General features: G+C 39.7%; 1 protein-coding gene across 12 annotated transcripts in view; it reads left to right on the forward strand.

Moving 5' to 3' along the window:
* PREPL (prolyl endopeptidase like) overlaps nt 1-13,741 on the forward strand; it is a 61,228-nt gene that overhangs the window by 18,568 nt on the left and 28,919 nt on the right. For 8 of the 12 annotated variants that reach the window (XM_051842954.2, XM_002709895.5, XM_070069179.1 and 5 more), the window contains 4 exons: nt 1,038-1,160; nt 2,596-2,662; nt 3,515-3,721; nt 6,034-6,169. In XM_051842954.2, coding sequence (XP_051698914.2) covers nt 1,038-1,160; nt 2,596-2,662; nt 3,515-3,721; nt 6,034-6,169 — 533 coding nt within the window. The remainder of the gene's footprint in view (nt 1-1,037; nt 1,161-2,595; nt 2,663-3,514; nt 3,722-6,033; nt 6,170-13,741) is intronic. The other 4 variants (XM_051842955.2, XM_070069182.1, XM_070069183.1 and 1 more) reach the window with 1 other exon arrangement.

Below are 13,741 nucleotides of genomic sequence, written 5' to 3' on the forward strand. Positions count from 1 at the left end.
CCATTATACTAATTGAATCTAATACAAATCATAACAGTCCACAAGTATCAGGAAAATTTTATGGAAATGATTTTTTCCATCTTGTTTTGGTGATTATTCTGTTTAATTTTAGATAGTAAACTCTTTGTAATACTATATTTATAGCTTGCATTCTCAACAGCATTGGTAAAGTATCTCGTATGTACTTGTGCAATAAATATTTGCCAGCTGTTGGAGGTCCTCACCAAAGGCTTAGTGCCCCTTCTGGCACACATCACTGTGCAGTTGTCATCTTTGGCAGAGGGCTGAAGTTGAAAATCTTGGCTAGAGTTCTTTTGTTAAAACAAGGCAAGCCAGTGAAGTAATGAATTACTGAACATCTTTTTTTATTTGACAATTGAGATTCTGCCTTTCCTAAATTTTAATCATTCATAGAGTATTTGGTTGCTTATCATAGGCCAAAGCTCTTAGCCTGTAGATACTCCCAATAAATTATCATAAATGCTTGTTTCACCCTCATCTGTATTTCTAATCATGTTCATTGTCCACTATTTTTCTGAATTCCTTTCATAAAGTGAATTTTTTCCTTAAAGAATGAAATTCATGTTTTTATCAGTTCTGTTTGAGGAGTTATCTCCACAAGAAAAAATGATGATTAATGAAGTAGTACTAATTTCATCCAATTCTGATAGAATAGCAGTGAACATTTGTTGGTAAAGATAATCTCTCTGTTCCTTTGATAATTCTCTCCTTTTAGGAGGTAATTCATTATTTATAAAACCAAATGACTATTGTCTAAAACATCTTAATACTACATTTTAAGAACTATTTTAAAATAAATAATATATGACCATCAAAAGTCTTGTTTTTAAGTAAAAAAATCATTTTATTGATAAACTTAAGAATATTTAAAATCTATAAAATGCATATTATTACACAGGTATGGACTTAACACTGTAATCTTTAATTGAAAATGAAGTAAGAATTATTTTTAAAAAGCAAAGGTTTCTCCCTCCTAATTTGAAATATTGTAAACATACCAGTAAAACTTTCTCTAGGATAATCTGCCTATTAAACAAGAAAACGAAAAATCCCCTTCAGAAAATATGGATGCATTTGAAAAAGTGAGAACAAAATTAGAAACACAGCCACAAGAAGAATACGAGATCATCAACGCAGAGGTAAGATAAACCATGTCTTTTTTCTATCATTGATGTTACCACTCAGAAACCTTGTGATTCATAGACATAATCCCACATGAAAACGGTACTGCTTTTGACCTTTCAGATGTGCTACAAAATTTAATAGGCAGAGTATGATCCTCACATTTAAGGATAAAAGCTAAGGTGAATTTACAAACATTATTAAATTTTGAGCTTTTGGAAGAATCAATTCTGCTTAAAAATTTTGTAATTATTCTAAGGAGAAGTTTAAATGAAACTTATTCACATATCTTTTTCATTTAAAATGTATTTTATTGCTGTATCTACTTTTTTTGATAAAAGGAAATTTACTTTTTTTTTTTTTTGGTCAGGCAGAGTGGACAGTGAGAGAGACAGAGAGAAAGGTCTTCCTTTGCCATTGGTTCACCCTCCAGTGGCCGCCATGGCCAGCGTGCTGTGGCCGGCGCACCGTGCTGATCCGATGGCAGGAGCCAGGTACTTATCCTGGTCTCCCATGGGGTGCAGGGCCCAAGTACTTGGGCCATCCTCCACTGCACTCCCTGGCCACAGCAGAGAGCTGGCCTGGAAGAGGGGCAACCGGGACAGAATCCGTGCCCTGACCGGGACTAGAACCCGGTGTGCCGGCGCCGCAAGGCAGAGGATTAGCCTAGTGAGCCACGGCGCCGGCCAGAAATTTACTTTTAAGTAGAGTAATACCATGATAACTACATATATGGTTACCACAGTTATAAATGCTTAACTGAAATATTGTACATACTGAAAATTTTTCAATAACATTTAAAAATGGAACCACAGATTATAAATGAAAATCATGTACATACCAGAATGGAAATAGTCCTAGGTTAAAAACCAGGAATTCTAGATTTAACATGCCACTATGTAGTAAATAGCATGTCTTAAGCCAGCTGAAATCATTTCAGTTAATTGCAGTTAATATGGAGGAAGAGTGCTACTCACATGTTGGTAATTCATTCTTGCCATCTCAAACTGCCACTATCTATCATTGCAGAGGATAAGGGCCTGTGTATAAGATCAGACCTGGACTGCATTGGTAGTAATGACAACAGGTTTTGAAGGAAAGAATCTCAGGAAGTTTTCAGGCTTATGAAAGTTTCAGTCACCTCATCTGCATCATTTTGGATTTTCTTAGGGTTGCCACTTGGTCTAGTTCCTAAACTATGTCTGAAGACATGAGAACTGACGTATTTCATGATACTTTGACTTTATTGCCGAGATTGTAAGCATATGGAAATGATTTCTTAGCAGTTACGTTGTAAGAAGGAGTCTGCTATATTTAATACATCTTCATAGATGTCAACAGATCTGCTTTATATGAGAGATCTCATTCTTCATCTTGAATAGTCAGACCTAAAATTAACCTAAAAGATTAATTAAATAAATACTAAAGAAAACATTGTCTTCTCATTTTCAGGTTAAGCATGGTGGTTTTGTATATTATCAGGAAGGTTGCTGCTTGGTTCGTTCCAAAGATGAAGAAGGTACAACACGATTTTGCTTTTAGCATGCTCTGATTTTTTTTTAGGTTTCACTTTTTTGAAAAGGGAATTTTGTATTAATTCCTCAGATATAAGAAATGTTCTGTGATTATTTCTCAATTATCTTTTTCTTTTAAGACTTGTTTTATTTATTTGAAAAGCAGAGTTACAGAGAGAGGTAGAGACAGAGTTCTTCAATCTGCGGTTCACTCCCTACATGGCCTTAATGAAAGCTGGGCCAGACCGAAGCCAGGATCAAGGAGCTTCTTCCTGTTCTCCCATGTGGGTGCTGGGACCCAAGCACTTGGCTCTGCTGCTCTCCCATGTGCATTAGCAGGGAGTTGGATTGGAAGTGAAGCAGCTGGGACTTGAACCAGTGCCCAAAGGGGATGCCAGAGCTGCAGGCTGTGGCTTTAACCCACTGCACCACAGCACCTGCCCCTTAGTTATCTTTGTAAACAGCTTTTTAGAAATATTAAGTTTGTTTAATGTAAAGTTAACAACTATACTCATAAGCTTTGGGAGAATGGAGATAGATTTGGGCATTTAGTAGTAGGCACTTTATAGATATTATTTGATGCTGTTTATACTCTGTTGCTTTCTAGGTTTTATATACTCTATAAATAATAGACTGGACTGTATTGTTAATTGAATATTAGCTCATAGGTTGATGCATAGAATAATAATAGCATAGGATAATATTAAATGACGCCAGTTTATGCACAAATTGCCAAGTATTGAAGGAAGCCAGGAAATGGCATATACAAGGGAAATGCTAATTTAAAACAATGAGACACAGTTTAAAATATTTTTAAATGTAACTTGTGAAGTAATTTCTTTCTTTTCTTTATACAGCAGACAATGAGAATTATGAAGTTTTGTTCAATTTGGAAGAACTTAAACTGGACCAGCCCTTCATTGATTGTATCAGAGTTGCTCCAGATGAGAAATACGTGGCTGCCAAGATAAGAACTGAGGATTCTGAAGCATCTACCTGTATAGTTGTGAAGCTTAGCGATCAACCTGTAATGGAAGCTTCTTTCCCAAATGTGTCCAGTTTTGGTAAGCCCCTAACTAAAATAGTCTATATGTTGAAAAGGCAGCAGTAGGAGATGCTCACATTTTGAAACCGTTTTTTTTTTGTCAGTGTGAGTGAGGGAGATGGTGAGTACCTGATTGATTTATCCATGTGAACTCCATATCTTTCTATTTGCTTCTTATGCTTATAATTCTTTAATTATATATGTAGGGGCTGGCACTGTGGCATAGTGGGTAAAGCTGCCACCTCCAGTGCCAGCATCCCATATGGATGTCAGTTCAACTACCGGCTGCTCCTCTTCCAATCCAGCTCTCTGCTATGGCCTGGGAAAGCAGTAGATGGCCCAAGTCCTTGGGCCCCTGTACCCACATGGGAGACCTAGACGAGGGTCCTGGCTCTTGGCTTCGGATTGGCACAGCTCTGGCCATTGCGGCCATCTGGGTAGTGAACCAGCGGATGGAAGACCTCTCTCTGCGCCTCTGTCTCTGTAATTCTGCCTTCAAATAAATAAATAAAACTTTAAAAAATGAACTTATGAGGTCACTTTCAAATGCACTAAGTGCAGTGAGTTCTTTAAAAAAAAATTATATATATATATATAGGTGATTTTTAAATGCTCATTTTTAAAGTTATCGGAGTCCAGTTATACAGTGTATTGAGATATATATAATATATATACATATATATAGTATATTTTGAGATAATTCCTTTTTAAGATTTATTTATTTGAAAGGAAGTGTTATAGAGAGGCAGAGAAAGTGAGGTCTTCATCTGTTGGTTGACTCCCTAGATGGCTGCAGTGGACATAGCTGGGCCTGTCTGAAGCCAGGAGCTTGTTCTATGTCTCCCACGTGGGTGCAGGGGCCCAAGTGATTGGGCCATCCTCCACTGCCTTCCTAGGCACATTAGCAGGGAGCTGCATCGGAAGTGGAGCAGCCAGGACTTGAACCAATGTCCATATGGGATGCTGGCACTTTAGGCAGTGGCTTTACCCACCACACCACAGTTCTGGCCCCTTGAGAAAATTCTTTACAATTATTTAGAATAAATTTTTCATATGAGAGGCATCTTAATAGTTTGGATATTTTTTTAATTCCATGTTGTCTCACCATGCTGTTACTGGAAATTTGCCAAAAGTCACTATCCAAAAGTCCATGTCGCTTGGAACATGTTGAAGTAACTCATCAGTGGGAACCATGACATTTTTAATAATAAAACCAATTAACTATTAGCATTTGTCATTGAATGGTACATACATATTTCACCATTCTCCCTCTTCATTTTGTGCCATCACTTTCCCCATCCTTTAAGTGCTTTTGCAGTGAATTGAAGTTATGCCTTACTGAATGGATTCTAACACCTACATTTTGTACATTTTAACCTCTAAAATAAGAATGCTTATTATGCTCTACAATGATGACTTAACAGTCACTGTCAGCCAGGTGGCAGTCATGTTGTAATTGTGGGCAAGCTTCCATTGACAGCTTTTGATGAAATCAAGAACCAGCACTAAGATGTGTTTGACAGGGGTAGGTGTTTGATGTAATAGTTAAGCCACAGATTGGGATGCCCACATACCATATCAGATGCCTGGTATGAAATCCAAATCTGCTACTGATTCTCGCTTCCTACTGATGCCAGCCATGGGAGACAGAAGGTTATTGCTAAGAAGTTTGGTCCCTGCCACCCCATGAGAGACTTGAATTGAGTTTCTGGCTTCTTTGTTTGGCCTAGCCCATCCCTGACCATCACAGGCATTTGGGGAGTAAACCAGTGGATGGGAGCTCTTCCTGTCTCTAATGTGTCTCAACTTGATTAAATAAATAATTCTAATATATTCACTTTGAGATATCATCATCATGTGGGTTGAAAGCAGATTAAAAAAAAAATACCAGAATGAAAAAAAGGGGCCCAGTATTTATTTAAACTTCAAGTTACAATCTATAGATTTAAAAAGAATTCATCTTCTGAAAGCAAATGACTTTACCAACAGCTTATCTAAATACCAAACATTTCTATACTCTCGTATAAAAACTTGAAGTCTTCAAACTGAAGAATCAGTGTTTTATTCTCCAGAAAACTCTTCGACTTATATATGAGGATACTTCAAAAAAGTTTGTGGAAAATGAAATTAAAAAACAAGTTGATTTTGGTGCAAAAATATATTGAAGTCTATTCATACACATATGGATCAAATGTATGGGATAGTTGTATTTGGGTATTCATTGATAAACTTGTACATCTCTGCTCTTTGGCACTCAAAATTAGCATATACTACGCTTTTTCACTTCATCTGTATGTGGCTATGTATAATTCTTAAATTATTTTCTTTCAGAATGGGTCAAGGATGAAGAAGATGAAGATGTTTTATTCTACACCTTCCAGAGGAATCTTCGCTGTCATGATGTTTATCGAGCAACTTTTGGTGATAACAAACGTAATGAACGTTTTTACACAGAAAAAGACCCAAGGTACTAGAATAGTGCAGTTGAATCTTTTCCAGTTACTTGAAGCATTGTTCTACATTGACTTAAAATAATGACTTTGGTTGTAATCACATATTGTAAGGCTAAGGGATGGTCATTTCTTTTGTTACTTGGTTCAAAAGTGGAGTCTGGTTATAATCAGACTCTAGAGTAAGCACTAATACATCCCTACATTTAATTGCCAAGTCGCAGACATTCTGTCTGGACTATAACACATGAGAAGAGTTGTTAGTTAAACATTTAGTGGGGTTGCCATATATAGCAATCATAAATCTCCCATAAGTCATAACTAACATGCCATGGTGTCAGTTGCCCAAAATTAACTATTCATTTCATGTAGATTATCTGACTTATAAATTGCTTTGAACAATCATGTTTATTAGTCTTAAAATTTACATTCCTAGTACTTTGGTAGTTCTTTAAATTTCCTCCAGCTCCTTATAATTTCCGGGACTTATGCCTCACTATTTAACCAGGGTTGAGAGGAAGTGGTGGTAAATTTATCCCTTGTCTCTTAACCAGATGTACTAGTTTTTTTTTTAAGATGGATTTTATTTATTTGAAAGACAGAGCTACAGAGAGGCAGAGAGAGAGAGAGAGATCTTCCATCCTCTGGTTCACTCCCCAATAGCCACAATGGCCAGAGCTGGGCCCATCCGAAGCCAGGAGCCTGGAGCTTTTTCTGGGTCTCCCGTGCAGGTGCAGTGGCCCAAGGATTTGGGCCATCTTCTGAGAAAGAGAGACAGGTCTTCCATCCGCTGGTTCATTCCCCAAATGACTGCAATGGCTGGAGCTGGGCCAATCCAAAGCCAGGAGCCTGGAGCTTCTTCCGGATCTTCGTGTGGGTGCAGTTACACACTTTTCCAGGTGATAGCAGAGAGCTGGATCGGAAGCAGAGCAACCAGGACTCGAACCGGCGCCCACATGGGTTGCGGGCACCATAGGCGGTGGCTTTACCCACTTTGCCACAGCACCAGCCCCAGACATACTTTCTGAAATGATTTATGGAAAAATAAATTTTGCCTTAATGTCAAGACCATGACACCTAATTCTGTAACGACTATCATTGGTATTTTGACAGAGAGTGCACTGACTCTATAGATTACTTTAGGTATACATACATTTTAATGACATTAATTCTTCCAATCCATGAGCAAGAAATATCTTTGCTTTTTTTTATCTGTACCCTTGATGGTTTCTTCCATCAATGTTTTATAATTTTCATTGTAGAGATCTTTCAGTTCTTTTATTAAATTCAGAAATATTTGATTATTTCTCTTTTGTGGCAATTGTGAATTGGATTTCTTTCTTGTCTCTTTTTTAGTGAGTTCATCCTTAGTTATAAAAAAACTATTTTTTGTTTATTTTGTAACCTACAACTTTATTGAATTGGTTTATCTGTTCTAACAGCTTTGGTGGAGTGTTTTGGTTTTTCCAAGTATAATGTCATGTCATCTGCAAACAGATTTTTTTAAATTCTCCTTTCCAATTTTGATGTTTTTTATTTCTTTCTCCTTCCTAATTGCTCTTGCAAATACTTCCAGTACTATATTAAATTAAGAGTGGTGAAAGTAGACATCTTTCCCTTGTTCCAGATCTAAGGAGAAATGCTTTGCCTCCTTTGGTATGATATTGGCTGTTGCTTTGTCATATATAATTGTTATAATTTTGAGGTATATTCCTTCTATACCTAATTTGTGGAGGATTTTTATCATGAAGGGATGTTGAATTTTATATCAAATGCATTTTCCACATCTGTTGAGGTGACCATATGGTTTTTGTTCTTCATTCTGTTGATCTAATTGATGATATTTGTTGGTTTGCTGATGTTGAACCACCCTTGCATGTCTAGGATAAGTACCACTTGATCATGATGTCTAATGTTTTTGATGTGATTTTGATTTCAGTTTGCTAGCATTTTGTTGAGAATTTTTGTGTGTATGTTGATTCAAGGAAGTAGATCTATATTTTTTTGAAGGTTTTTATTTGAAAGTTACAGTGAGACAGGAAGAGACAGAGAAGAGAGAGATCTTCTGTCCACTGGTTCAATCCCCACATGGCCACAAAGACCAGGGCTGGGCCAGGCCAGAGCCAGGAGCTTCTTCCAGGCCTCCCACGTGGGTGCAGGGGCCCAGGCTCATGGGCCATCCTACGCTGCTTTTTTCCAGGCACATTAGCAGCGAGAGAGCTGAATTAGAAGTGGAGCAGCCAGAGCTTGAACTGGTGCCCATATGGAATGTTGGCACTACAGACTGCAGCTTAACTCAGTAGACCCTATAGCTTTCTTTTCATGTTGTCTTTGGTTTTGGTATAAGAGTGATGCTGGCCTCATAAAGAGTTTGGCAGAGTTCCATCCTGTTGAATATTTTGGAACAGTTTGAAAAGTATTAGAGGGGCTGGCGCTGTGGCTCTGCAGGTTAACGCCCTGGCCTGAAGCTCCAGCATCCCATATGGGCACCAGTTCAAGACCTGGCTGCTCCACTTCCAATCCAGCTCTCGGCTATGGCCTGGGAAAGCAGTAGAAGATGGCCCAAGTCCTTGGGCTCCTGCATCCATGTGGGAGACCCGGAAGAAGCTCCTGGCTCTTGGCTTCAGATCGGCACAGCTCCAGCCATTGCGGCCATCTGGGGAATGAACTATCAGAAGACTTTCTCTCTCTCTCTCTCTCTGCCTAACCTCTCTTTGTTTAACTCTGACTTTCAAATAAATCTTTAAAAAAAAAAAAAAGTTGGAGGCAGTTTATCTTTAAATATTTTTTTAAGATTTATTTATTTTTATTTGAGAGGCAGAGGTGGAAGGGGGGGCAGATTTCTATTCACTGGTTCACTCCCCAAGTGGCTGCAACAGCTGGAGCTGGGCTGATCCAAAGCCAGGAGCTTCTTCTGGGTCTCCCATGTCAATGCAGGGGCCCAAGGACTTGGACCATCTTCCACTGCTTTCCCAGGCTGTAGCAGAAAGCTGGATCAGAAGTGAAGTAGCCAGAACTTGAAATGGCACCCTTATGGGATACCGGTGCTGCAGGCAATGGCTTTACCCACTATGCCACAGCACCGGCCCCCACTTCAAATGTTTTGTAGAATTTAGTAGTAAAGCCATCAGGTCCTAAACTTTGCCTTGATGGAAAACTTTTATTACTGCTTTAATCTCATTGCTTGTTAGTGATATGTTTTTTGTATCTTCTTGATTTAGTCTTGATAAGTTATATGTATCCAACAAAATTTATCCATTTCTTCAAAGTTTTCCAGTTTGTTTTCATAGTAGTTAAGTTTGTTTTTAAACAGATTTACTTTTATTTATTTGAAAGGTAGATTTACAGAGAGAAAGAGATCGATCTTACATCTTCTGGCTCACTCCCCAAATGGCTGCAATGGCCAGGGCTTTCCCAGGCCAAAGCCAGGAGCCCAGAGATGCTTCTGGGTCTGCCACATGGATGCAGGAGCCCAAGCACATCAGTAATCTGCTGCTTTCCCAGGCACATTAGCAAGGAGCTGGGTCGAAACTGTAGCTGCTAGATCTTGCCCATATAGGATGCCAGCCCATATAGAATGGCAGCTTAACCCACCCTGCCACAACTCCAGCCCTCACGGTAATTTCTTAGGATCCTTTGTATTTCAGTGGTGTTGGTTATGGTGACTCTTCTTTCATATCTAATTTTATTTGAGTTTTTCCTTTTTTTCTTGTTAGTCTGGCTAAAGATTTACCTCTTTTAATCATAGAAAAAGAGCTTTTTGTTTTGATCTTTTGTTTTTGGTTTTATTTTTTAAGTTTCAATTTGATTTGTTTCTGCTCTGATCCTTATTATTTCTGCTTGTTAAATTGGGTTGGTTGGTTCTTATTTTCTTAAGTCTTTAAAATGCATTATTAGATTATTTGAGACATTTCTCTTTTTACAGTTTTTGATTTAAAGTCTTTTTATCTAATATGAATATAGCTACAATTGCTTGTTTTGGTTTCCATTTTCTTGGTATATCTTTAGCCCTTCACTCTATGTGCATCTTTATTTGTGAAATGAGTTTCTTGTAGGCAGCATGTAGTGGGGTCTTGGTTTTTTTTATCCATTCAGCCAACCTAAAGTTTTCAGCTGGAGAACTTAATCTGTTTACATTTAAGGTTAGCATTGAAAATGAACTAACACCTGTCATTTTGTTGATTGGTTCCTGATTGTACCTGCTCTGGGCATGAATTTGGTAGTCATGTGTTTTCATGAAGTTTACTTTTTTTTTTTTTTAAGGTTTATTTATTTGAAAGAGTAAAGGGCAGGATGGAGTGGGGAGATCCTCTATCTGCTGGTTCACTCCATAGATGGCCACAGCAGCTGGGCTGATTGAGGCTGAAGCCAGGAGATTTCTTCCAGGTCTCCCACATGGGTGGCAGCTGCCCAGATATTTGTGCTGTCTTCTGCTGCCTTTCACAGGCCATTAGCAGGGGGTTGGATCATAAGTGGAATAGCTAGGACACAAACCAGCACCCATATGGGATGCTGGCATTACAGGCAGTGGCTTTACCCACTATGCCACAATGCTGACCCTAATGATATTTACTTCTAATGTAGAATTCTCTTCATTATTTCTTGTAATGCTGATCTGGTGGTTGTGAATCCTCTCAGTTTTTGCTTATCTGGGAAATACATTATTTCTCTTTCACTTCTTAAGGAAAGATTTTCTGGATATAATATTCTTGAAAGTTTTTCCTTTTTTTTTTTTTAAGATTTATTCATTTATTTGAGAGATAGAGTTAGGGAGAAACAGAAAAATCATCCATCTGCTGGCTCACTCCCCAAATGCCATAACGGCCGGATCTGGGCTGATCCAAAGCCAGGAGCTTCTTGTGGGTCTCCCACACAGGTGCAGGGGCCCAAGGAGTTTGGCCATCTTCCAGTGCTTTCCCAGGCTATAGCAGAGAGCTGGATTGGAAGTGGAGTAGCCAAGACTTGAACCAGCGCCCATATGGGATGCCGGCGCCACAGTGCCGGCCTCCAGTTTTTTTCTTTTAAGACCTTGAATATGTCATCCCATGCTATTCTGGCCTGTAGGATTTCTGTTGAGAAGTCCTCTGTTAGTGTAATTAGTTTTCCTTTTTGTGTAACTTGATATTTTTCTCTCGTCCTTAACAAGGTTTGAACCATTGCCCATATGGGACCCTGGTATTGCAGGCAGCAGCTTAACCTATTACATCACAATGCCAGCCCCTCTTCTTAATGAAGTTTGTAAAGCTAAATAGTTCAGCATACATTCCTATGGACTTACTTCTAAGGGTACAGCTAAAAACTTGCCGTGGGACTCCAAATCCCATTAAGCTGGGTGGTAATAATGCAAAGTGTTAAAGTGATCCTAAGTGTTAAAGTGATCATGTTAATTGTTAAATTGATCATATGGATAGGAGGCCCTGCATTAAGGCCAGGATTGAATGTTAAATGGATCATATAAATAAGATCAAGTGTCTGGTAATAACAATAGATAAAATTAAAAAGGAGAGAATGTTCCAACATGGGAAGCAGTCCACACTCCGACTCATAGAATAACAACTGCTTTCAATAGCACTCTGACCTCAGAATCAGCCCTTAAGGCATTCTGGTCTGGCTGAAAAGCCCATGAGAGCTTTCAGGCATGGAAAGCCAAGACACTTGCAAAAAAATGTCCTATGAAAATCTCTGTGAGTGAGACCCCAGTGGAAAGAAGGGGCCATCAAAGAAAGATGTACTTTTCTCTGAAGGGAGAAGAGAACTTCCACTTTGCTTATGGCCTTATCTAAATATGGAGATTGTGGACTCAAAAGGCTTCCATAGCCTTGGCAGCTCATGTCAAGAGCCTTGAATGATCAATGATGTCATGCTTAAGTTTTTTGTTTTTTGTTTGTTTAAGGATTTTCCTTTGATTTTTGATATTCCAGAATTTCACATGGATGTGTTTAAATGTGAGTCTCTTTCCTTTTTTTTTTTTTTTTTTTTTTTTATTTATTTGAAAGTCAGAGTTACACAGAGAGAAGGAGAGGCAGAGAGAGAAAGAAAGAAAGGAGTCTTCCATCTGCTGGTTCACTCCCCAATTGGCCGCAGCGGCCAGAGCTCAGGTGATCCGAATCCAGGAACCAATAGCTTCTTCTGGGTCTCACACACAGGTGCAGGGGCCCAAGCAGCCAGGACTGGAACTGGCACCTATATGGATGCCGGCAATGCAGATGGCAGCTTTACCAGCTAAGCCACAGTGCCAGCCCCCATAAGAGTATTAATTGTTAAATTAACAACAGGAGGCCGGCACCGTGGCTCAATAGGCTAATCCTCCGCCTTGCAGCGCCAGCACCCCGAGTTCTAGTCCCGGTCGGGGTGCCGGATTCTATCCCGGTTGCCCCTCTTCCAGGCCAGCTCTCTGCTGTGGCCCGGGAGTGCAGTGGAGGATGGCCCAGGTGCTTGGGCCCTGCACCCCATGGGAGACCAAGATAAGCACCTGGCTCCTGCCTCCGGATCAGCACGGTGCGCCAGCCGCAGCGGCCATTGGAGGGTGAACCAACGGCAAAAAAAGGAAGACCTTTCTCTGTCTCTCTCTCTCTCACTGTCCACTCTGCCTGTCAAAAATTAATTTTTTTTTTTAACAACAGGAGTCACTGTGTACTTACTCCCCATGCAAGACCTCTGTCCCTAATGAGTTGTGCTATGAGAATTAACTGTAAAACTTGTTCTCAAACAGTTTTTTATAATTTGTGTGTGTGTGCATGCAAATTATTGAAGTCTTTACTTAGTATAGAGTTGGTCTTCTGTGTATAAAGTTAATTGAAAACGAATCTTAATGGAGAATGGGACTGGAAATGGGAGAGGGAGGGGGGAGGAGGAGGTGGGGTGGGACTGGGAGGGCAGGTATGATGGGAAGAATCACTATATTCCTAAAGTAGTACTTATGAAATTTGTACTCATTAAATAAAAGGTTTCTTTGAAAAAAATGAATGGAAAACTTGAGAATGTAACATAAACATGAGAAAAGAGAAAAAAGACCCAGAGGGTTTAAGGAAATTAGTACTGATTGTTATAGTCCTGATTTTGCAGGGAACAGTGGGGTCACTGCCCTTAACTCCCAGGGTGAGGGCCAGGTGTTGGGATTGTGATAGCTGCCTATCTGAAGCAGAGTGATGCAGACAGAGCATTCCAGGTATCACAAGTGAGTGCAAACTACTCCAAAGATTATTAACACCAACAGTCCTGATTCTGCAAGGCACAGATAAAACTGTCCCAGCTCTCACAAGGCATGTAAAGGTGTTGTTGTGGTTTGTACCTGGATCTCTCAGCACCGTGAGCTAGGACATGAAGAAAGAACTCCTCAGGTTGGGTCTGGATTTTGTATGGGCTGCTGCTGTTGCTAGGCCCAGAAAGCTTAGGGGAGCCCCTTTGGATCACAGAGAATGAGCTGAGTCCAGGGCCTATGCCCAGAATTCCTCCGTTGTAGGATGCAGGGGATCTGCCCTCCACCCACAAGTTGCCCTGACTGTGGCTCTGGTTGCTTCTGGTAGCAGCAGAACACCGATCAGCTGTATGACTGTACACAGCTGACTCCTTTGCTCATTGTGGGTGGA

The sequence above is a fragment of the Oryctolagus cuniculus genome, chromosome 2 (assembly GCF_964237555.1).
Source record: "Oryctolagus cuniculus chromosome 2, mOryCun1.1, whole genome shotgun sequence".
NCBI lineage: Eukaryota > Metazoa > Chordata > Mammalia > Lagomorpha > Leporidae > Oryctolagus > Oryctolagus cuniculus.